The sequence below is a fragment of the Silurus aristotelis genome (genome assembly GCF_946808225.1).
Source record: "Silurus aristotelis genome assembly, chromosome: 26".
Classification (NCBI taxonomy): domain Eukaryota; kingdom Metazoa; phylum Chordata; class Actinopteri; order Siluriformes; family Siluridae; genus Silurus; species Silurus aristotelis.
The window spans coordinates 5,077,006-5,102,780 of NC_139599.1; the positions used below are offsets into that span (position 1 = coordinate 5,077,006).

The following is a 25,775-nucleotide window of genomic DNA, read 5'->3' on the forward strand; positions in this document are numbered from 1 at the left end:
CATCATCGAAATATTTTCATCAGGAACATATTTTCATCAGCTGACCCCAATTCTACCTCCTCCTTACAACCTACAGCATATGTGAAGATGGTAAACCAGCATTCCACTCCTAAGACTGGTGCATCCTACTGACAGTGTAATGGTTTGTGACGGGGTTTGGTTGGATGAAATGCCATTTTCACACAGCTTAGCTCTGAGTAGAATATTAATAAGGATTTCAAAAAGCCTTCAGCTCAGCTCCTACTGTTCCTCACCACTTCCTCGCCACAATCTCTCTTCACAGCAGAGAATAAGGACACAGAAACCCACAGGAAGCCTTTCTGCCATTACTTAACCATGGTCTAAAAAGAAACAAAGCCATCCTGAGTGAAATATATCAAAATCCTTGTAAACAGATCTCTTGTTCAGCGTGAGGATCACAGGAAATCATGTATCAGGTGCAACCATATGTTGCTTTGTGGCTGAGAGAGAGTGGGAGCTTATCGCAAAAGCTTGACTTATCCGCGGCATTATGGACTCTAAGAAAGGATTTAGTCTTTAATTCTTGATTAGATGGAATGTCTTTACTGAGTGAAAAGCCTGTGGATATGATGGAGGGATGTTACCTACTATGAAGAAAAACAGAACACATAAATCAAAGGCAGATGAAGTCACATCTCTGAGAGGTTTAATACCTCAGAATAAATAATGAATCTGATTATAATGAAACACATTCCTTTAGTATTACACAATAAAGCACCTGTAAAAAAATAATGCAGAAACAGATTTTCTTTTTTTTTCTTTTTTCTGTTAAAAAAAAAAAGTTAATAAATGAACAACCCTATTTTTTTAATCTCATTAAATGTACCTGAATCATATTTAACCTTCTTAATGTTCCTTCCATATCCACAATGGTTTTCTCTGGGTTCTCTGGTTTCCTCCAACATCTTAAAATACTTGCCACTAGGTGGCTTGGCTATGCTGACTTACACTAAGTGTGTAGATGGTATTCTTACCCCTTCTTTCAATTTTCCTGGGGTAGGTTGCAGGTCCACCACAACTCGAGCGACACAGAACAGCATTTGTCTTATCACCGGATGATCGCAAGTTTGAATCCCAGTGATACCACAATCCTTGTTGAAATTAAGCTTGATTGAGGGATGGCATGTTGTCTCTCTTTTTCTCCCTCTCTCTTCTTCAGAGAACCAGTAACCAATCACAGGGATTTGTGAGCTCATGTATTTGGAAGAGGGCGGATAGCATTTTCCTGTGGATGAAACATGAGCAGCAGTTTGAAACATTTTTATGGGAGGATTGGAGGCATCTTGTGGCAGTCTTTATCTTTCTGGACTGGGGAGAGGAAATATGAGTAAAATAGACTGGGGAGAGGAAATGAATAAAATCTCAGCCCTGAGAAGGTTGTGACTTAAAATAATTGATGAGAGTCTATTGGTGTTAATGCATTACAATGATGGCATAATGTGATGTAGGTGGTACCATGATGCCATCACTTAGGTCCCCACTTTGCCTCACCATGTCAGTGGCATCAGTTGGTGTTTCAATTAGACATTTTAGCACCCTTTTTAAAAGAAAAAAATCATGACAAATTCCTTTGACCAAAAAAATATATTGGTGTGATGGTTGAACTGTTTCTCGAACCCCCACCCACTGTTTTTTTTTTCCTTCTTGAATGCATGCGCTTAGATCCGCCTGCGCCTTGCGCTCACAGCCGCGCGGAACGGAGCAGCCTTGGTGCGCTTCATGGACTAGTTTCGACAGGAAGTCTGCTCTGAAAACCCCGCCGGTTCGGTTGCGGTAAACTTCCGGCCCAAAACGGACACGAGCTCAGCAGAACTGCATCCATGAATTTACACACTTGGCTGTTGTACGGAGTCGGATTCGTTTTGGCATCGGCGCTCTTCAGTTCCCAGGGTGGGTATAAGCAAATACATACAGCTTGTCCAAAAGGAGACTGGACAGCTGTCTTATTGGTAGGACATTGGTAGTATGTCTTTTTACCTATACAAAATAATCACTAAGATGCACTGATGGGGTTTTTTTTTTTACCCTAGGGAGAAGATGAGTAGGGATGTACTGTACTGATTCGATACTGATAATCGGTTCGATATTTGCCTGAGATGCAAAAACAAAAGATGCAAAACTCTGATCTCATTCTGTCCTGCATTTACTAATTGCTTTATATTTCTTAGGACTGTTTTTGAGAGTGAAGCTGAAAAACAAGAATGAAACATCAGTTTATCACAGGGGTCATTTTGTGTATCCAATATCTATATAGGAAAAATGGACAGTCTGGAGGATTATGTGCAAAATGAAACAATTCAAATATTGCATATGAAACTAAATAAATAAAAATCAAGTTTGAACAAAATTTCTGTAGATTTATTTCTCTTCGTCTTAGTATATCTGGTGTGATGCATGTACAGTAACTGCATATTCACCACAACCTATCAACAGATTCCTGATCCAGACAAAACAATCATTCCAAGACATTTTTCTTTTGTAAAAGAAATCTCAGGAATCGAAGTAAAAGATATCTAATATTGACTGATTATGAAATAAAATATTTTGCTCAAAGTGCAAATTCCCGCTTAATATAAAATATATTATTTCAAAACTTCTCTGAGATCCTGTATTAGACATCATATTATATAATACAGTATAATTCTAAAATAGCTACGTGCTCCAGACATGTTTCTTGAGTGGTGCTTCTTGTTACCTTGAGGATATACAGTACATTTTTGACATTTCTTTCACTCTAGAACATTTAGTAGGGATTAATGAGCTTTGGAAATCTGTCTGAAAGCTTTTGGCAGTGATTATTTAATGGAGTGGTAAAGCGATTGTGGAGGACGACGAGTATCATTCTGACTGGTATTGCACAATAATAACCTGATGTTTTGTCCACAAGATTTGTAGGCTTTGAGGAGGTGTGAAGGAGCATTAAATATACAGGCAGCCATTATGAGCTTATTTTAAATATGGGGTATAGGAATTTACACAGTGAAGTAAAATTTTCTCTGATTTTGCAAACATAATGACGTCTGTGACCACTCAGTTAATGGTCCAGTATGACAAACTAATAAGGACGTAAAGACATAAAGGGAGAAAAAAACAAAACACTTGAAGTCATGCTGTTATAGAGAAATAGTCAAGGATGTGATGATGTTTTGCAACCCAAGCAACTTTACTGTTTGACCATATCAACAGATTTATACATTTAATAATCTGTTAATGTTAATTATAACTGTTAATTATTTATTTGGCAGAATCTGTTGTTCTAAGCAACTTAGCTGAGGAATACAGCAAGCGGTTTATCACAAGACCGTAGTAAAGCCGAGAAATAGCCATTATTGCAAAGCTTCAGTTATCATTCAAAATAGAAAACTCAAGGACAGGAAGGGATAAAGAATAATGAGATGCTCATGGAAGAGATGAGTTTTCAGTTTTTTTCTTGAAGATTGTGAGAGATTCATCTTTCTGTATAGAGCTACATAGGTGTAGTGTAAATATAAAATATAGGTTTATTTGCTAATGTTATTTGCTGGTATGTTGTGCATGTAAACAGACAGTTGTCAGTGTGTTTTAGCTTTATAACCTGCAATACAATTTGAGATTTAAGTCATTATATGTTGCCATTTACACTAATAGTCATGCTGTGCCCTTTCAATCAATGTAGAACAATGCCTAATCAGATTACCTTTAAGTGTTCCTAATTAAAAACCCCTGTTTCCTGTGCATTCCATAATGCCAATTTCTGCCTCAACCATGTCCTGAGTAAAGATACTCAATGTATCTTCCACTTCCACATTTGTAGCTAAATCATATAAAGGTTAAGATTAGGTTAACAGACTACAGCTACTACAGCAGAGTCTGGTTTGGAATATCATACAATATTTATAGCATTACATCACATTTGGATGTTTTTTTTTTATTTATATTAACTATATGTTTCTACTCACCTGACAGATAAAAATGTATGTAGACTTTTAAAAGTAATTTATAAAAAATTCTCTTTTTTATAGTCCATGGACTGCAGTGCTACGGCTGTAATGTCATTCATGGGCAGAAGTATGTGGACGTCGGATGCTCTAAACCTGAGATCATCACCTGTACGCATTCTCACAAGGGCTTTAAGCACCGCTTCTGCATCAAAACAGAAAGCAGTGAGTACTGTTTGCATGAATGCAAGTCATTTGATAAGAAACGTGTAACAGCCTGGGAAAATAATAACACTTTCCTTAGTCATTGTACTATTCCAAAGCTGTTAATGTCTGTAAGAATATTACAGTAGAAAAAAAACGTATTGACTGGTAGTCAACAGTTTTCCAACCATGTGGTTCTGTTAACACCAAGTTGGAGGCAAACTATTATATAGGATACCTTTGGATGCAGTAGCATTACATTTTCTTAACATTTTTTAGAACAAGGAGATCCATAACTGTTCCATCATGACAATACCCATGTGCACATAAAAAGCTCTATAAAGTTGGTTTACAAAAGATTCTCTCTCTCTCTCTCTCTCTCTCTCTCTCTCTCTCTCTCTCTCTCTCGCTCTCTCTCTCTCGTACACTGACAATGGAAAGTGTTAAACAAGTTGAAACTATTTTATATTTTTAAATGAACATAAATCCTGATGATACTTCTCTCGATATTACACCTTCTCAAACAGGTTCTATATAAAAACAAGTCGTCTGGGGGAAACTGTTTCATTTGGGGTAAAATCTTTTTTTAAATGTATATGTAAATGGGCATATTTGTGGCTTATTTATGTATATTTCTTTCAGAAATAAATTCTGTGAGAATTTACATAATTCTCTTCAAATAGATGTGCCTTTGACATCAAGACAACTATCATTTCTAATAAGTTTATATCCATCTTTTACATGGCAGCTGACATGCATTGTACATACTTAATCTTCATATCTTCACACAGAGGCATGTTTACCGGTTTAAATAGAATCAGTTTTTAAATCCTGTCACTGTACAGTGTGTTTATTATGATGTTAAAGGTACTACTGTGATGACTAACACAATTTCTGTTTTAATACCACATGTTGATTGTGAATACATTGATTTCGACAATGACAGTTTAGATAATACATAATATGTCTGTGTATTGGTTTAAGTAGACATAACCTTCCATTTAATTTATTAATGACCACTTTGCTTTGTCAATCTTTCTTCAATTCCTCTTACAACCCTAATCTGTTTTGTATTGGGCAAATTCCGGACCTCAAAACAGTCAATAATGAATCGCACGCTAATGTCCACTTAAGACAAGGCATCAATCTTAAAGACGTTTGTAGCGCTCTGCATGTTTGCTTAAGGGCTGAGGTAGCACTGTTTTCACCGGCTCAGGGAAATAACAGGGTCAGGGAGTGCTGATGACGGGCCGTCAGTAAGCGTACAGACTGACGTATGAGACAAGGCTACTTTGAAGCCGAGTCTCATGGGTTTGTCCTGGACCTGAAGAGAGTCTTAATCTCAGTCCTGCTGGAGCAGTTATGTAACAGGCTTTACAGCATCTGCTTGCTGGACATTATGTTTTAGGGCAAAAATGCTTCTAGGAAATTAAGCATAAACATGCAAAACATATTTCGATCGACAAACAGGTTACATCATTGCATTCAAAAAACTCTAATAGTGTATTAAGAAAAAATAATATATAAATTTGCCCACAATGGCATACAATGTATTGTTACTGTATATGCCAGAGAGTTGTTGAAGTCTTGGATTCTGAAATAAACAATTTTATCGTGTGTGTGTGTGTGTGTGTGTGTGTGTGTGTGTGTGTGTGTGTGTGTGTGTGTGTGTGCGCGTGCGTGTGTGTGTGTAATAATAAATCATAAAAAACATACTGTTATAAAACAAGATAATAAAAAATAGTGATGCTTTCTTCAACATTTAACATATAACATAAGTGTTTATTGTTACTTAATTTGACAATCAGTAAACTTCCCAACACAGAAAAGTCTTCATAAAGACAGGCTTATAGGTTTTTGCCTTATTAACTTTAAAAAATAACCAAAACAAATGATGTCTAACCAATTTTTCTGTTTAAGTGATAAATTTGAGGGATAATGTAACTTGTGTCACAAATGATTATTATTAGTGTAGAAAAAGTGTAGTAACTATAAACAGACAAAAACTTTTGACATAAACATAACTAACCTTCACCTGTTTTGGCGCTATCCCACAGGGGTATTGTCATCAGGAATTTACTTTCATGCATTAAACATTCTCTTATTTACAAGGAGAATTTTCCGAGAGAACTCTAAACCCGTCCATTAAGATAAAATTAATAAATTCAGAGATGCATATGTAGATGTGTCACTAACTTCACCTTAGAACAAAATGAAGAAGGCAAAGACATTTAATTAGCAGGTACATAACACTGATTTGGTTTTACAGATGTTCATTATAACAAGCAACCAATATGTTAGTGTATGTTAATATATTGATAGTGAAAGAAACACTATCTGATATTCTGTGTTATAGTAGTGCATTCTTGAAATCAGGTAAGAAGACCAAGAAAGTGAAATCTGATATAAAATTTGATAATGTTGTATACTGTAGATCATTTGTAGAAAAAAGGCCTAATTCCTGATTTCTAATGATGGTTTATCTATGAATTTAGGAGTACACCATAATGCAAAGGGACAATGTTTGCTACAGAGCTCTATGGGGATAATCACTAGTCTGAACATCTATGCCCTGTTTTAACTCCACAGTGGCACTGGGTATTGTCCTGACCAGTGGATGCGCCACGTCCCGCCACTGTCAGCAGCAGGAGCTTCCTGGAGTGAACATCCACTGCTGTGATACAGATTTATGTAACAGTGCTCCCTGCTGGCCCCCAGGATCACTGCTTTACATCTGTATGCTGGTTGGCCTCATGGTAATGAATCTGTGAAAGAAGAGACCTCCTGAGAACTTTCAGTGAAACTGCTCAAAAATGTCCTTCTTTATGTTTTTAAAAAACCTTTTGCATTATATGTGGCAGATTGCATTCCCACAGCCAATAAGGGACTTGAACTAAAAACTGATCAATGGGATTGTGAGATGTGATCTTATCTGCTACCTGCCAATAATATTTTTTTGGGAATAAAAATACATTTAAATAATATAGATTATTATTATTTTTTTTACAAAGTGATAAGCCACAACATCTTGTACTGAATAAAGGGATGCCGTTGAGAAGTTATGAATGTAAAAAAAACTAACAAAAAACAAACAAACAAAAAAACCCAATGTAAATAATAAAGTCCTAATTGAAATGGTTTAATCCAGGGTTTTTTTTACATATCAAGTCAATCTAAGTGTAAGATATGTTTTCAGAGCCAATCTGTGTTTTGTTTCGCATACATATATTCAACATTATTATGTGATTGTGTTTTGGACTGTATATAAATGATGTCACTATTAAAATCTTAGTTTCAAATGAGTCTCTTCTGCTTCTAGGCAACTGGATGTGATAACTCAAGAGTAACATTTCTGCTAAATTAACTTAATGCTCGACTCAGTGCTTTGGTGGCTTTATTTGCAAATCTCTCTATCTCTCTATATAACTAACTAATGTAGCTTAGAATACAAGGAGGTTAAAAAAATAATTTGGTATAGTACATGCAAATAAATCAACACTTTATTCAAAAACAGGGGTGCATTAAATTAAATAGGTGAAGCATGGATATCACCAAAATGTACTGTATTCCCATTATTCCAAACAAAACTTGTATAGCTCTAATTTAAATATATTTTATAGTCTGTTTAGAAACTGAAATAACTAAAAAAGAAACTGAAATAGTAACCTATTAATACACCACTGACAAAATAGATTCATACTACAAATAAAAATCATTTTATCAAATTAAAATGTCCTCAAAAGTGGGTTGGTGATTCTACAACAGCAGTCCATGATTTTGTTTAAGAAACTCTCTGCTTTTATTTTTATTTTATAACATCTCAGTCCCATAATATCTGAAAGTATGCATGCAACAATTCTGAAAGTTAGCTAACCAGTCTCAGGAAAAAATTTATTTTTACATTATATAGTGAAATGCATATAAAATATTTAATTAACTAGGACCAATGCTAATAGCATAATGCCAAATGGCAAATAAAAAACTATATATAAACCTATTTTATAATGATATATCTTATATATCTTATTATATATAATTATTATGATGAGATATATCAATATAAAATCGGATCATTTGAGTGACTTGGTTCTTTGGTTTTCATCAAAACGAATAAATCTTTTTTGAGTCATTTAGATAATTTCGTTCATTTAAGCCTTTATTCACGTGACAAAAGGACGATCGACTCGGACCCATGAGATGAACTACTCAATGTTGTTTCCTGTGTAATGCACTGCATAGCGTATATGGGAGTCACGTTAAAAAATGAACGCACGACTCGAACTGCTTCTCTCGTGTGGACGCACTCGGTCTCAAGCAGATCATAATACACGTCTGGATACGATACTTCAGGTAAACGTTTAATGTTCTAAATAAAAAGGTGTCGCTTCAGTGTCTGGTCTGTTTTTTTAGAAATATCTTAACTTTTCTGTTTTAATTAAACCTAACAAGTACCTGTTTTGATTTGACAGCTCCATGCTTTAAAAAATGGTGCCACCGGAAATGCTTTAGCCTTTGTTATTGTTTACTTCCTAGAAATGGTCTAGACAACAGTGTGCTTCCAGTTTACCAGCAGCACGTATAGGTCTGGTGTGCACAAAACTCTGGTCATGTCGTGTCTTTAAATTAATAAATAAAAAATGTAAACCTAGATCAATCAAAGTATAATCAATCAATCAATTAATAAGTCAATCAATCAATCAATCAATAATCAAAGGAAGATCCTTATATTAATAGATATGTGCAGCATGTTAGATTACACTGGTCAAACTTAAGGCCCCCGGGTCACAACTGGCCTGCTGATCCATTATATCGGGCCTACGAAGCAATCATATTTCAATTATAACTGCCCAAGTATCCTGTCTGTGTCTTGTCTGACAGTGTTTGTGTCTCTGCTTAGATCCAGTATTTAATTTTGGGCCCCCTCTATAATTGAACTTGAAATCACTGCTTTTGATTGGCAATATTAAGTGAATGATTGTTACGATGTACATATTATTTTTTACTCTTGTTGGCTGCACAACAACAAGATCCCTTTATATGTTACTTTGTTCCTTTGTGAAAATCTGATATTTACACGGATCATGCATAACATTTACGACCACCGAGCATTGGTGTCGAGCATTAACATCATTAACTTCTTCAGCAATTCGAGCTACAGCAGCTGGTCTGTTGGATCTGACCACACAGGCCAGCCTTCGCTCCACATGGCATCAATACTTTAAAAATATTTTTTTATTCTTTATTTCATGCCATCAATACTCTTGATGGAGAACGGTGCACTGTGACGTCATAGGTAACTTGTCATGCTTGGTAAACATTATGTCTGCCTCTAGTGGTGAAGCGTGGAAATACAACTGAATGAGAATCCTTTCTTACAGCTACATCACAGAAGAGGAAAACATCCTACAAGAGCTGCAGCGTTGGAGATGCTGTCCCAGTCGTTTCGCCGTCACAATTTTACCATTGTTAAACTCGCTCAAATCCTTACACTTGCCCATTTCTCCTGCTTCTAACACGTCAACTTTGAGGACAAACTCTTTACTTGCTACCTTATAAATATACCCACCCACTAACAGGTGCCATAATAAAGAGATGATCAGTGTTATTCACTTCGGTCATAATGTTATAATGTTTTAATGCTATATGCCTGATCGGCGTAACCAATAAATATGATTAAAACCTTATTTCTGACATTCTCTGTAGTATCAGTGGCCCTTTGTGTACGCCAGAGGAAACCCTGTGTCACGGGGGCCGCCATCTTGGAAAGGCAGTCTCCCTCCTCCAGCACAGAGGACGCTGCAGATCCGCTCGGAAAGCTCACGGCGTGAAATCGACACCACAGCCCCCCTGGTAAACGCTTTATTCGCATGTAATTAGGGCAGACATTTTGCATCACACTCCCATACAATTATCACGAGATAAGTAGTTTCCCGGTGTACATGTCTAGAGTGAATAGTTTGAGTGTCAACCGCTAGAATAAACCGGTTAGCATGCGAGCTAATTTGCCTCAGGTAAGCGGCACTGGACTCGCAGGCGAGTTAGCAAGTGCAGGAATCAGGGGACTGTTGGTGGGAAAACAGGAAGCAGGCAACCCGACTACACCCACATTTTTATTTTATTTAAACTAAAAATTAATTCGAAATTGATATATACTATTCTATTCGTAGTTTCTTTCCAGACTAGCTAGCTTTTATTATTTGGGTTTGCCTGCTAAGCATCTTTTTAATGTACCATAGAGATGGCCGATGGTGTGTTTTCATGTTTACAGTAACTCAGCATTATTTCTAATGACACCACCACTGTTACTAGTATTGTGTCAGATTGGATTGATATGTATTTGTATAAATAGCTATATATATATATATATATATATAGCTATTTATACAAATGCATGAAGATAGATGGTGTCTAAAAACAGTGTATTATACAATTTTACAAGAAAAGAAAGAAAAGCGGTTCATAATTCTTTTAAAAAATGTTGACTAAAGTCTCAAAAATTGGGCGAACGATAGATTCAAACATAAAGGCATTATTTTAATTATTTTGGAAATGGAGCTCCAAAGTCAGACCCAAAGTGTGTGTGTGTGTGTGTGTGTGTGTGTGTGTGTGTGTGTGTGTGTATGTGTATAATATATATATATATATATATATAATGTATATGTATATCTTTCTTTTTTTTTTCCCTTAATGTACTTGGTTAACAGTGTCTGCACACATTTTCACTGGCTTTATATTTATTTGTTTTACCTATTTACATATTTATCTGAACTTGTCAGTTTAAGCACTCTATTATTTGCACTTGTACTTGTATTATGCAATGACAGATTTCTGTCTGTCTCTATCTATCTATCTATCTATCTATCTATCTATCTATCTATCTATCTATCTATCTATCTATCTATCTATCTATCTATCTATGTCTAAAGGAAAGAATGTGATCATGTAACCAGCATCCCCTCAATGCTTTACGTTTAAGGGTTTCACGAGTTGAGAGCTCTGGTGTTCAAACAGTGCATTTGTATTAGATGCATAATTAATGTTACAGCATGATACATTTTTATGAGCCATGTTATCACACAAATTATTTCTTTTGTTTTAGAGGTATTGCCTTAGAAGAAACCTCAGGTTCAGTATTAGTGATTATACTGAATATACAGTTACTGTTACTGTTGTCATGTTATTACATTACCGTCAGGTTTTATCATTCTAAAGGTTAATGAAAGGATTGCATGGAAATAATAAATAAATATACCCAGATGTCTGGCTTAGAAGGTTTTTTTTTCATGAATTGTCCTTTTTTTTATTATTTATTAGTCAGCAGGTGTTGATTAGTTTTCTACAAAACTGGCTTTGACTGTAGTTGGAGGTGTAATTTATATTACAGGCTCTGTTTCAGGGAAGTGGTTCTGGGTTACTATTTGGAAGGTTGGGGGTTCAAGGCCTAGTATTGAAAAGCTGCCACTCTTGGGTACTTGAGCAGGGCCATTAACTGTCTGTGCTCTAGGGGGTGCTCTGTGTCATGTCTGACCTCAGCTTCCTAACAAGTAAAAGCCCCTTGTTGTTTCTTCACTATCAACTTATTCACAAATGCCACACTTTTTCTTCCTCCTGTTGTTTCAGGGAGTTTGTGTTGCAATCATTCCACAGCGCTACCTGTGAATAGATAAAAGTAAGATGTATCCTAATAAATTAAAAAGAAAAACAGGTAATCACTGCCAAGTTGCTGTTATATGATTATAATTTTCCATTTAACAGCATGCCCTGTTTGTTTTATTCTGTATTTAAAACATAATTTAGTATTTTGGATTTGAGTTTACATTTGTCACGTCACCTCTCCAGGTTTAATACTGATCTCAGATTACTGTCTTTGTGGACTTTTGCAGGTAGTTTTTGTGTATGTGTGAGTTTTATCCAGGTTCTGTGGTTTCTTCCGGGATTGATCAGGAAATTTGGTGTGTGTGTGTGTGTGTGTGCATGGCTCTGTGCTATTAACTGGTATCTTATCCATTGTGTATTTCCAGGAATAGACTCCAGGACCACCAAGACCCTAAAGATAAATGAACAGCATGGTTTAGTTCACTGACTGTGTCTTACTGCAGTTAAGAATCATCTGTATTATGTTATGTGTAATTGTTAAAAATATGATTCGGAAAGCGTGGTGTTCTGCAGGGAAAAGAAAATGAATACTTGTGAGAGATTTCTGCTTTCTGAATCAGAGAAGGGAAGTGCTGAGACGGCAGACTGGTCACATGCTTTCTCTGTTTCTCCTTAATGCAGGTCTGTGCATCGAGTCAGAAAGCCTTTTTGCAGTTTATATATATATATATATATATATATGTGGTCGTATTTCTCTTCTGTGAGATCGGATTTGTGGTCTCGGATCACCTTGAATTACAATTGCAAGAAGGTGTGTTGTTGCACTGCTGAAGTCTCACGTTTTACGTGGAGAATAATGAAATTGTCAAATGAGGCAGAGTCATATGAGGGGTGGTGAGAAAGCAGTAGTTTGCTGAGAGCTTGTGGTTTCTGAATGCGAGGGGAAAAATCACCCATGCTGTATTTATGAAGTGATTGTTTTTCAAAACTGATATCGATCTCAGAAAACCGGTGTGACTTCTTTACAGTCTTTCCTAGAAAAGTGTACAGACTTGTGCGTCATGTGTTCAGGTCAAAACTGATTGACTTAATGTTAAGATAGTTGAGATGCTTTCATTTTGTTGCTATTCATCCGTGTAATAGTGTTGGGTTTATGGATTAGCACACGTGGTTGGGTGTAGAGAACAGCTACGAAGGCTTTTTAGTCCACGAATCAAGGTGATGTTAAGTCATATTTTAGAGGCCTGGGCAGCTTTTGACACATAACACAAGTATATCATCTGGTTTATGTCTCGTCTTATTACAGTCTGGATGTGCTCTTGTTTCCCTGCTGAACAAAATTGGATTAGTGACCGAGAGAGTTTTTTTTTTCCCCCAACAGCGCGTGATCAGAGTTCTACATCATACCACGTAACAACTCATTGCCACAGTTACTACATTATTTAGTTATACATTTACTTAACCATGTACATGCTTTAAGGTAAAAAAATATTTGTACATTTTAAACCGGAGCTTTGTGCAGATTCTGGTTATAGTCAGAAGAATTACACCACCTAAGAAAGAAATACATAATTTTACATGCACCATAACTGTATGCTGGTAAAGTGGTTAATTTCAGCTCAGTTTTCTTTTATCATGTATTTGTTTCTGAAGAGTCTTGAGTAGACGTGGTCAATTCAATTGATTTTAAATATATATATTTTTTTCTCGTTTCCTTCATTTTGGCTAGTTCCCTCCACCAGTTAGATCTCTCTACAGCTTCCAGGGTGAAGATCATGTGCTTCTTTAGAAAGGTTTTAATGAAAGCTAAGTCAGCTTTATTTAGCCTTCATGAGCTCACAGACACCCAAAGTTGGCTAGTGAGACTGGGTAATTTTTGATAAACCAGCAAACAAACACCCCCCCCCCCCCCCCTCTTTGTAAAAGGAAATGGGCAACCATAAAAACAGATTTTTATCAGTAATGTTTTTGGCAGCTAAAAGCATTGTGTGCTTCATCAATAAATGTTTCTTTGTGTAGGTTATTGGTGTGACCTGTTTAAGATGTGTCTATTTTAAGTTGAAGAGCCTCCATGAGGTTAGAAGCTGCTGTGTTTTTGCTACAGGAAAGTCTCCTTAAATGTGTTCGCATCATTGACAGATTTAGACTCTTCAGCCAATAAACCTGTTGATCATCAGCTTTTTTTTATTTTGGCTGTCAAAAAAAAAAAAAAAAGTATGGTAGTCATTCAGTGTCATTATCAAGTGACAAACCACATCATATTTCGTATGAGGACCCACTGACATTGGAAGTGCCAAATTCAGCCACACCCTACACTGAGTATTCACATCCACTGGAATTAAAGAATTACGATTCTTTATCTTTGTACCAGTCACTAGGTCTAACGCGGGGCGACTTTTATTAGTCCTTCACGATTGTTTGCTTGTCAGACTGTATCTCAATTCTCATAGTGTCAGACTGTACAACAGAAAGACTTATGCACACGAGGAAAAGACTCGTTCGAAGTTTTGAACGTCATCCCTCCATGTTCAGACCTGCGTTCTCTCGCTAACAGTATAGCAGCGAACAAAAACAATCTGTAGCGTTGTTGTTGTTTTTTCCGCCATAACTCAAAAAGTTGTCCACCTGATGCATTTTACGCCATAGGAGAAGTCACGCTGCAGGAAAGAGTCTGAAATCTGTTGACACTGCCAGAATTTCATCGGAGGACAGAAATGATCGCAGCGCCAATTAATCGGCTGTCGGTGAACATGCCAAAGCAGCAATCCCAGATTTTGGTTGAAATTATAGGAATCTTTTAGGATTTTTTAAAAATTTCTCAGACAACCAAATCACGGCCAAAATCGCAGTGTGCACCTGGTTTAACGTGAATTTGATTGATTGATTTTTATTTGTATAGCGGTTTTAACATTGACATCTCATCCTTGACATGCAAGACAGAGGTGAAAGCAGATTACAAATCAAGATTGAAGACGAGGTGCAGTGTAAAAGGATGTCTAGTGTGAGAATATTGTGAATTAGGGCTAAGGATAGTCTTTATGCACACAGGAGGAGCTGCCAATTCAGCAGTGTAATGATTTAATTTATCTCTTTCTTTCTCTCTCTCTCTCCTTTTTCTTTATATTTTCAGAGCCACAATGGCCACCGCACCGTACAACTACTCATACATTTTTAAATACATCATCATCGGTAAGTGTGTACGAGTTTGTTCGTTTGTTAACAAGTTAGAGACCTTCTGCATTAGTTTATAGCCTCTGCAGGCAAACTGTATTCTATTCAAATTTACTCTAACGATTGTGGATTCATTCTCATCATTGTCTTCGGTTATATGACGATACCATGGACGTCCTTGTACATGGCTTTCTTTTCTCGCACTGTAAGAAAGAAGGGTCAGCATATACTGTGTACTATTACATTTCTGTGTGGAATGTAACGTGTCTTCTGCTCTATCCTCAGGGGACATGGGGGTCGGGAAGTCATGCTTGCTTCACCAGTTTACAGAAAAGAAATGTAAGTACCACACAGTTTTTTTTTTGTCACAAATATCTATGCACAGGAAATGCTAGAGTGATGCTTTTCGAAATCACTGATGATAAGAAATAGGATGAGGCTCTTGATGCTGAATAGCGCATGATGAACGTCTTCTCCAAAATGCATAATAAAGGTTTAGGACTATTGGCTGAGGGAGCGGGCCCGTCTTTCACCGAGGACGCATCCTGTATCACTCCACACAAGTGGGCCATTGAGAGAGCAAAATAAACAGGAACTTGTGCAGTCTGAAGAGAAAAGGTTACAAAATGCGACAGAGAAACTCTGTTAGCTGGTTCTAGCTCTTGTAGCTTCCTTCAGCTTAGGCGATGACAAATGGGTTATTTAATGGGCGGAGATGAGAACAAATGCTTTTAGGTGTTCGAGAGCTTTATAGATCCAGAAATATGTTTCTTTGCATCAAAGTTGAAATCGAATCCAGTTTTTTATGCCACTGTTTAGTCCCAGAATTTAACCTGTGTTTCCGACATTCGTGCTTTGTTAGCACTTGCTTTTCTTCATCAATTACTTCATCAATGTTCATTTTGACCTGCGAAATCTCAAATGCCATTTCGTGCACCAACATGAAACAACGGCAGGCCTGAGCTCTCCGATTTTTAAAAGCAGGGCAGTACAGTATTGTTCAAAATAATAGCAGTACAATGTGACTAACCAGATTAATCCAGGTTTTTAGTAAATTTTTAATTGCTACGTGGCAAACAAGTTACCAGTAGGTGCAGCAGATTCTCAGAAAACAAACAAGACCCAGCATTCATGATATGCACACTCGTAAGGCTGTGCAATTGGGCAATTAGTTGAAAGGGGTGTGTTCAAAAAAATAGCAGTGTGGCATTCAATCACTGAGGTCATCAATTTTGTGAAAAAACAGGTATGAATCAGGTGGCCCCTATTTAAGGATGAAGCCAGCACTTGTTGAACATGCATTTGAAAGCCTGAGGAAAATGGGTCGTTCAAGACATTGTTCAGAAGAACAGCGTACTTTGATTAAAAAGTTGATTGGAAAGAGGAAAACCTATAAAGAGGTGCAAAAAATTATAGGCTGTTCAGCCTAAATGATCTCCAATGCCTTAAAATGGAGAGCAAAACCAGAGCGACGTGGAAGAAAACGGAAGACAACCATCAAAATGGATCGAAGAATAACCAGAATGGCAAAGGCTCAGCCAATGATCAGCTCCAGGATGATCAAAGACAGTCTGGAGTTACCTGTAAGTACTGTGACAGTTAGAAGACGTCTGTGTGAAGCTAATCTATTTTCAAGGATCCCCCGCAAAGTCCCTCTGTTAAAAAAAAAAGGCATGTGAAGAAGAGGTTACAATTTGCCAAAGAACACATCAACTGGCCTAAAGAGAAATGGAGGAACATTTTGTGAACTGATGAGAGTAAAATTGTTCGTTTTGGGTCCAAGGGCCACAGACAGTTTGTGAGACGACCCCCAAACTCTGAATTCAAGCCACAGTACACAGTGAAGACAGTGAAGCATGGTGGTGCAAGCATCATGATATGGGCATGTTTCTCCTACTATGGTGTTGGGCCTATTTATCGCATACCAGGAATCATGGATCAGTTTGCATATGTCAAAATACTTGAAGAGGTCATATTGCCTTATGCTGAAGAGGACATGCCCTTGAAATGGTTGTTTCAACAAGACAATGACCCCAAACACACTAGTAAACGAGCAAAGTCTTGGTTCCAAACCAACAAAATTAATGTTATGGAGTGGCCAGCCCAATCCCCGGACCTTAATCCAATCGAGAATTTGTGGGGTGATATCAAAAATGCTGTTTCTGAAGCAAAACCAAGAAATGTAAATGAATTGTGGAATGTTGTTAAAGAATCATGGAGTGGAATAACAGCTGAGAGGTGCCACAAGTTGGTTGACTCCATGCCACACAGATGTGAAGCAGTTTTAAAAAACTGTGGTCATACAACTAAATATTAGTTTAGTGATTCACAGGATTGCTAAATCCTAGAAACAAAAATGTTTGTACAAAATAGTTTTGAGTTTGTACAGTCAACGGCATACACTGCAATTTTTTTGAACACACCCCTTTCAACTAATTGCCCAATTGCACAGCCTTACGAGCGTGCATATCATGAATGCTGGGTCTTGTTTGTTTTCTGAGAATCTACTACACCAACTGGTAACTTGTTTGCCACGTAGCAATAAAAAATATACTAAAAACCTGGATTATTCTGGTTAGTCACATTGTACTGCTATTATTTTGTACAAAACTGTACGTGCATTTCTGCTGTTCGCTTGGAGCCGCCTGTTTGTCCTCCCATGCACAGCAGGGTATTTAGGTTGGATTTTTTTTTTACTATAGGGTCAAAAGTTTGTGGACACCTGGCCATTTCACCCAAACTTGATTCTTCTTCAAACTGTTGCCACAAAGTTAGACAGACATAATTGTCAGCTGTATAGTTGTTGTGTAGTGCAGCTTTAGTGTCCTTTACTGGAACCAAGGGGTCTTAGATGTGTTTCTGCCTGACAGATCACCTGTACACAAAGTCCTGCACAGAGCTTTGACCCGAAGCCTGCTGAAAACCTTAGAGATAAATTTGAACCCCAACTTCTTAAAGCCCCAAGCCTTCGCAGAAGAGTGGGGGGTTATTATAACAGCAAGTGGAGTTCAAAAAGCATATGGGTATTATGGTCATGTGTCCAATTACCTTTGGGGATATAGTGTAGTTTTCCAATCGCCATTTTCTCATCACGCATCTGTAAGGATATAAAGCATTTCTGGTTGTTTCGGGGTGATGATTTCAGCAAAAATGTTGTCTGATGATACAATTGGATTTGATCTGTATTACTTTTATTGAATTTTTACACGGCAGGTACTGTGCCATGGCTTACTCTGCAATGACAATTGTAAAGTTTGCTACTGTGTTGTCTAATAGAAGATTAGCCTCACGTGTAAGAATCTCCCCCTTTGGCATTCAAAGAAATTGTCATTTCTCCCAATCCCTGTAGTCATGGCCGACTGCCCCCATACAATCGGCGTGGAGTTTGGAACGAGGATTATTGAAGTTAGCGGGCAGAAGATCAAGCTGCAGATCTGGGACACGGCAGGGCAAGAACGTTTCAGAGCTGTGACACGCAGCTACTATCGGGGGGCTGCCGGAGCACTCATGGTTTACGACATCACCAGGTAGAAACTTCATCCCTCAGTGTATTGTTTATGCACATAGCTCTTTTATTCCTTAGCCTTAAGATGCGAGGTGAGCCGCAACAGGAGTCTAATTTTAGTGAGTCAAATGGATCAGAGTTGAGTCTTTTTGTTTTCCCTAAATGATTTCTCGCAGCCTTTGCATTATTTATTAAAAAAGAAGAGCCTAAACCTAAACGGCTCAATAGAATGTTTGTATTGTAGTGGATGATCGAGTGTAGTATCATAGATTTATAAATATAGTGATGGTATTTTACACCTGTAGCACAATGCAGTGGATCAGCATTTTATTAATTTAGTGAACACTTCTATTCATAGTAATTTGAAATGACTTTGATCACAGGCTCGGTACGGCGGTTAAATAAACGCATACGTTTGCTCGCTGCTAAAGTAGAATATAATGACAGGTGCTTATGTGCTGGCTCTCTGCTGTGCTTTGCTGACATAGTTTGCGTCTATCGCTGTGACAGGAGAAGCACGTATAACCACCTCAGTAGCTGGCTTACTGATGCCAGGAACCTCACCAACCCCAATACTGTAAGTACTTTTTTTTTCTTTACGGCGTTTTAAAATAAACTGCTATAAAAACGTCTAAGATGTTTGTCTTTGTAAAGAGTGTAACCTCTGTCAGATGGTTCATTTTCGAAAGTTACGAAAATTTTATTTTTGTGTTTCTACAGGTGATCATTCTCATAGGAAACAAAGCCGACCTGGAAGCCCAGCGAGATGTGACGTATGAAGAAGCCAAGCAGTTTGCTGAGGAGAACGGTGAGTTTATGGAGGTTCTGGGAGTCAGCACACGCTCATAAAACCTATTATTACCCAACATCCACACAGGAGGAGCGCCTTTTGCTTTACTCATTTGTCTTTTCCTGTTCTGCAGGTTTGCTGTTCCTGGAAGCCAGCGCAAAAACGTAAGTTTGCAGTGTGTATAAAAATGAATAAAAAATATGCGCATGCATGAGCACAAAACAAAAACGTGGCAGTTTTGTTCAATTTGATATCCTAGAAGTGCTTTATTCCTCATTCTTCACAACAATTTGCCCAAAAATATGGAATATTTCAAGTATATATTTTTTCTAATCCATTAATAATTACAGGTAATGCATTTATTGCTGTGGAACAAATCATTTCTCCCTCTTTATAGCAGCTGTATACAGTTGAATCTTCATAAAGAGCCTCCCCTTTTCTTTCTTTTGAAGTTAATCAAACACAAAAACGTAATTGTCGTTCAAACGGAAAAGCATAAATTCCTCTGTCGTGAAGACGTGCTTTGTGGTGCAAAACCTAGCGACTGTTAGGAAGTGCTGTCACAGGAGATCCGTTTAATCCCATTGTCCTTGGTGCATCAACCATACAAATTCCAGTGAATAAATGGGTATTCTAGAAACGATGCATTTAAATGAGTTAATATAAACCTGTGGTTCGCCTCCCAGCCAGAACTCTGAGCTGCTATTGTATAAAATTCATCAACAATAAATCAGAGCCAGCAGTGATGTAACAGTAATTATTATACATCATACAGGCTGAAGTCTGGCTTGTATGAAGGGCACAGATGATATCCAGATGTTTCTAGCATTTATAGTGTTTCTTCTTGTTTTTAACGAGTCCCTTTATTTAATCAGATTTGTCTATGGCGAGGTCACACTTTGTGCAGTGTGAAAATGATTTCAATTCAAAAACTCATGCATATGTTTGAATGGCGGATTTACAGATTGCAAACAACGCTGGGAGAAAGTGGACAGAGTCTTAAATGGGTCATAAACGGAAAGAACTGCTGATTAATCATAAACGGAAGTTAGGGGTTGGAATAGAATATAGCTCATGCTTTAACTCTTAACATTAACAGGTTAGGATTCTGTCATTGTAAAAGATACGTAATGGTCATCTTACCCATGTTCCCAACCCCCCACAGAGGCGAGAATGTGGAGGACGCTTTCCTAGAGGCGGCAAAGAAGATTTACCAGAACATTCAGGACGGCAGCCTGGACCTGAACGCGGCCGAATCCGGTGTCCAACACAAACCTTCTGCCCCTCAGGGTGGCCGGTTAACCAGCGAATCACAGCCTCAGAGGGAAGGATGCAGCTGCTAATGACCAGCACTACGTACTCGACCCTTTCATCCCCTTCCACCCTGTCCTCCTCCTCCTCTTCTTTCACCCACCCTCATCCTTTCCCGACCTGCAGGGGGCGGTGTGAGCAGTGGGCCAGCAGACCAAGGCAACTTCACACATGCTCAACAGTTTATCGTACCCCTCGCTTTCACGCACTCCATTTAACCAGTTTGTCCCTTTTCTTCTGTCGTGCTCTGACTGACCAGGAGCAGACCTCAGCTGATATTCAGAGGCACGATGGAAGCATGACGTGTTCGTTCAGCGCTCTGCTGAATCCTCAAAACCATTCAAACGGAACATGCGTCCGAGCCGAGGCAGCGTCGACCGTAATACCGATACGCCGAATCAGCTTAACAGTGTATATTTTATCATAGTGTGTTCATTCTTGGGGATGTTGGAAAGTCTTTTCTCTCTTTCAAAAAATGACACTTTACAAAAAGGCACTTCCTTTCATGTCATCGTTCAAAAGATTCCTCTCTCTTTGTACTGGGCCTCAGTCCCCCGTTTCCCCCCACCCCTCCCTCCTTCATACCATGTCCATTAGAACTAGAACCAGCATTTGATTTGTTGCCTTACAGTCTTACGATTAGTGTTAATATTAAAACCATAACTGTCTAATCTTATTCTTTTCTCTGCCAGAATTAAACATGCAGTTTTACACAGTTGCGATTTATTATTTTTTATTATTGATCTCGGTGTGACGAAAAAAAAAATAAAAGCGTCGTTCGTGAATGCCGCGTGATGGATTTGCTCGTTCCAGCTGTAAATTTGACCTGCCGCTGTCAAATAGGCTTTTATAGAGACACTGCAGATTACTGAAGGGGAAGACATCATGAGTTGTATCATAACACTTCACTCAGCTGCTGTATATATGGCTAAATATGTCTGGGGGGGGCACAAGGTATATAGCAGCATTCTTTGCTTTGTACAAATGATTCTGATAACCATCCACTTTTCTTTCTTTAAACGTGTGCCTCCTCGCTTTGCTCACACGGTGTTCCATTTAACTTCCACTACGCACCTCCTTTCGGCTTTACGCGCGGCAAGATTTTTATAATCCGTCTCAGCGATAAACCGGAAGTTCTTTAGAAAAAGCAGAACAGTTTTGTCCTCGAGGACGCGAACGTGTCAAGAGTTCTTCCTGCTCTGTCCGTTTCCGCCGTGTCTGAATAACCACTTCTGGCTTCATTCACATCAGTTTAAAATGTATACACTTTATACATAGTACATTTTGAAAGAGCTGCGCTAACATTTCAAATGCATTTTCGCGTGTATATGATTCAAATGTCGATATTTTGATTTTAATGATAATAAAAGATTCTAAACAGAAAAGATTTGATTTGGTTTGTTTTGTTTGTATTCAAGGTAGAAATTAGATTTAATACATTAGTAATTTCAAACACCAAAAAAATAAGGTATCAAAAAGTTTAAAGTAGTTTTGTATCTGGCCAACAGATGGCAGCACACACAGTCACAGGGAGCACTTGACCTTCGTAAGTCAGTGTGCCAAGATGATATCTTGTGTACATCGAAAGCTGTGCAACTGGTGTTAATCTGACTGATATGATTGGTTTCTCGCCAGAAACAACGCGATCTCACTTCCGCACCCACCTTAATTTTCCAAATGTGGCTACTGTGAACTTCGCACTCTTCCTGAAGATGATTCAGCTCAAAGGTTGCCGTTTTGACACCATTGCAGAGATCCAGCACGATTTGCAGAAGGTGCTTACACATTCCAGCAGTGGCAGGAACACTGGGGGGGCGCTGTATTGCTGTGCAAGGGGATTATTTTGAAGGTGAACGGGTTTAAATGTAGATAAGTTTTTTGATACCACCTCGTGTGTAAGGAGTAAAACAACGTCAGGGTGTCCTGCTATAAAAAAAATCTATATATTTTCTGATTCCTGTATATATTGTTCTTCATTAAACCACAGTGGTTTAATTTTACTTTTCCTGATCCATTTATAGCAACATAGTGCAGCATCCACAGGCCCGGTTTATGTTGTGTTGTGCTGCAACACAAGGAAACTGGAAAATGAAATCCTGAATACGTTCCAGTTTTGGAAAAAGTGCTGATACTGGAAACTCCTTCCATAAATGTTTAAACCGAATCTGTTTATTATAGTCTTAGATTAAGATAAGCATCTACTATAAAGCTCTAGTTGATTTGCCCTGCTGGTGGGACAACTGCTTCTGCATAGAAAATGAATGACAGTATTTTGATGTAAAACAATAAACTTTCTAGCAAATATGGACCACGAACAAAACCTGCCCTCATTCAAGTAACAAAAATTTGCTTTGTATTTTTTTTTTTTACAGAGGAATTGCACCATGGTTACAGAGAAAAAAAAAAAAAAAAAAGAAGTGTATTTACATTTACATAAGATGAGCAAATTAGTGTACAAAGTTGACACTTGCAAAAAAAAAAAAAAGACCAGAGTAGTGGCATGACTTCTAAAGATAAAAACAGGACAAACATCAACATTGGCGTTACCACGGTGAATTTAAGGCAGCTTGTGGTTGGCTTCAGCCTCAAGCATCGCAGTCGGAGGGCCGTGTCGTAAAAAAAAAGAAAAACACTAATACTGTAAAACAATGCGAGTAAAACAAAAAGGAACTTATTTTTTTGTTTTTGTTTCAGTATGAGTTTCTGACTTAGCAGTCAAGGTTTTGTCATTGGTTTTGGTTTAACATACGATTCCTCAGCACTCGATACATTTGAGGCTTTATAAGACAGAGGTGAGCGACTTTGGCACTGACCCGCGGGACGTCGGAAAAATTCTTAAATCATTTTAGTGATTATAATTCGTAAGAGTCGGCGAATTGTACCTCGTTTACACCTGGCTGGTTCGTGCATCCTGGATTTCATTTAAACCTTATCACTTTCAACCTCAATAATGTAAATCATTATGCAGCTTCTTGTTTCCGTGGAAACGGAGGGTCAGCTAGGAGCTGTCCTTAAGTGACAAGAAGTGATTGTGGGAAGGGCTTTTACTTCTATTTGGATACGTTATTGAACCTTGAGACGACCCAAAACAGGCAGATGTAACTGGGATCTTCGCGAGTGGTGTGCGGAACGGGCTTGCATGCTTACAGATTGTTAAAAAAAATAATAATACAAACATTCGGATACGTAGTTCGTGTGGTGTGGTGCTGGTCTTGTTTTACCAGTCCTCCAAATCCTAGGGACAGTAGTGTTCGGAATCACATAGTGTCTTTTTTTTTTTTTTTTCCTCTGGAGGTGAATAAGTTAAAATGCTGTCAGTCAGTCCTGGGTTTTCAAGGCAACTTGGCTGATTTTTGACATTGACAAATGAAGGCCAACAACGATTAAGGCACATCTGTTTAAAGACAGAAGAACTGCAGTGATTTGGAATATTTAAAATGTAACTAATACTTTTTTGTTTTAATCCTTCTGAATTTCTGTCCAACATCAAGACGCTTGTGTCCTATGATACGCAACCTACAGTATATTGAATCGTACAGTATTTTTTTTTCTTTAAAGCGAGAGGTGATTTCAGATTGTTTAGGAATAACGTACATCACAGCCATTTCGAGAGAGAGGAAAACAACAAAAACATCCCTCCCTCTGCCATCAAGATCATTATTCAGCTGGGTACCCTGAAGAGGGGACAATGAAAGGGAGGAGTGAGGCACTTCCGCTACCTCTGAACAATGTCGCTGATCTCCTTGACTGAGGACAGGAGCTTGGTAAAGTCTTGTGGTGTGCTGGAGCCCCCAGTAGCTGTAGGGCAGATCTGCAGCTCCCTCAGGCTATTTTCCAGCTTGTTAATTGCCTCGCGAAACGCAAACTTGTTCCTCATCTGCTGTATGGAATCCACATAGCTCAGGCAGAACTTAGACAGGTTGTTGCCGGCCTCCAGAACCGCGTTGTGACTGCCTGTTTGCTCAGAGTTCCGGCTGATGGCGGCACGGAGAAGCTCGGTGCTTTCTAAGACTATCTCGCGGGTGATGGTCGAGCTGGGGATGCGTTCGTTTTGACGGGTTTTCCTCAGAGAGCGGCGCGTGCTCACGAGGGGGATGAATGCGGTGGCTGAGCCCTGATCTCCAACGGGGGAGATGGGCACGACTCCGAGCGGCTGACTTGTGGGAGATGTGGACATGTTCTTTGCTGACTGTGCTTTCGAGGTGCTGTGTTTTTTGGTGTTTTCCTGGTGCAAGAAGGGCCTGCCTTGGTCAGAACCAGTGGGGCTGAGGTCAGCACTGGCTTTGACTTTCGTGTCAGCGGTAATGTCCTGCGTGGGGCTCCTCGAAACCTTTCCAGATTTGACACTCGAGGGTGGAGGTGGAGGAGGAGCAGGCTTGGCCTTTGTAAACTTCCCCCTATCCTTTTCTCGCTGACCCGAGATATCCATAGGTTGTTTGTGTCTGCGTGCTCTACACTCCTCCCCGGCTGCTCCCAGGGCAGAGAGTGCGTTCAGTTTAATCAGGTCTGCTTGGAAAGCATTGGTTTTGGAGTTTTCGCTCTGCGTTTGTGACCGATGCCCGAGCTTTGGGGTTAAGGTCTGGGGGCTCGATCCTGGACTCCATTCGGAATCCTTAAAAACCTCGTCCAATGCGTCTTCTGTCTTTTTGGACAGGCGTGGGGGCGGAGTAAGCGTGCCACCACGGGGTGTGCTTTTGCGGGGAAGGGCAGGCTTGCTCCCCAAGGTGCTGGAGTCAAAGTGGCGAGACTGCACATCACGGGGGAGCGTGACAGACTTCCACTCTGTCCGGTCTGACCCCGGAGGCATGCTGGAGGCTGATGAGGACCTCTGAAAGCGCTTCGAGTTCGACAGATCTTCCTCACCTGGGGGGACTGTGGCGAATCTCCCGACACCGGAGGTTCCTGGTGCGCCCTTTTTCCGCGGGTAGGGGAGAAAAACCTGACCGGGGTATGCAGGGGCTCCGTTAGTGACACCTCCGGCACCGTTATTATTAAGGCAGAGGAACTTAGAAGGGTCGATTCCGAGAGTGGCATCGTTGAACGACGAGCCGTTGTTAAACTCGTCCCTGGGGTGCTTAAAGGAACTGCTACGTGTTGGAGGGGTAGGAGCGGTTTTCTTTTTCTTTTTGATTAAGCTGATCAAGGGGTTGAGGCTGGAAGTCTTGGATTTTGGCTCGTCGTTCAGATTGCTGTCTAACAAAAGCCTCTCTTTTCGGGGAAGCATTGGAGACACGGCTACCTCTGCCTCGGCACCGTCTGG

The 25,775-nt window shown here is 39.0% G+C and overlaps 2 protein-coding genes and 2 long non-coding RNA genes across 8 annotated transcripts in view; 2 read left to right on the forward strand and 2 right to left on the reverse strand.

The window, feature by feature from the left end:
- The first annotated feature begins 1,681 nt into the window (after window positions 1–1,681).
- LOC310720737 lies at window positions 1,682–7,441 on the forward strand. Its single transcript, XR_014531810.1, has 3 exons — window positions 1,682–1,911; window positions 4,023–4,163; window positions 6,732–7,441. It is a non-coding gene; the product is annotated as an uncharacterized lncRNA (long non-coding RNA).
- LOC310720740 lies at window positions 6,356–9,278 on the reverse strand. The gene is made up of 2 exons (XR_014531813.1): window positions 8,595–9,278; window positions 6,356–6,907 (listed from the first exon to the last, which is right to left on the reverse strand). It is a non-coding gene; the product is annotated as an uncharacterized lncRNA (long non-coding RNA).
- rab14l (RAB14, member RAS oncogene family, like) lies at window positions 8,411–21,900 on the forward strand. Of its 4 annotated transcripts, none has more exons than XM_083531646.1 (9): window positions 8,411–8,492; window positions 9,846–9,992; window positions 14,869–14,927; window positions 15,195–15,248; window positions 18,259–18,436; window positions 18,925–18,991; window positions 19,135–19,222; window positions 19,338–19,368; window positions 20,370–21,900. In XM_083531646.1, the coding sequence occupies exons 3-9, from the start codon at window positions 14,876–14,878 to the stop codon at window positions 20,545–20,547; spliced, it is 648 nt and encodes a 215-aa protein (XP_083387772.1). In that variant the 5' UTR covers window positions 8,411–8,492; window positions 9,846–9,992; window positions 14,869–14,875; the 3' UTR covers window positions 20,548–21,900. The 4 variants fall into 4 exon arrangements, with proteins under 4 accessions (XP_083387772.1, XP_083387774.1, XP_083387773.1 ...); XM_083531648.1 differs by lacking the exon at window positions 8,411–8,492 and adding an exon at window positions 9,398–9,435; XM_083531647.1 differs by lacking the exon at window positions 8,411–8,492 and adding an exon at window positions 9,508–9,718.
- The window catches only part of abl1 (c-abl oncogene 1, non-receptor tyrosine kinase), a 39,047-nt gene continuing 34,792 nt past the window's right edge, over window positions 21,521–25,775 (reverse strand). For both annotated transcript variants that reach the window (XM_083531573.1, XM_083531574.1), the window contains exon 11: window positions 21,521–25,771. In XM_083531573.1, coding sequence (XP_083387699.1) covers window positions 24,231–25,771 — 1,541 coding nt within the window. In that variant the 3' untranslated portion in view covers window positions 21,521–24,230. The remainder of the gene's footprint in view (window positions 25,772–25,775) is intronic.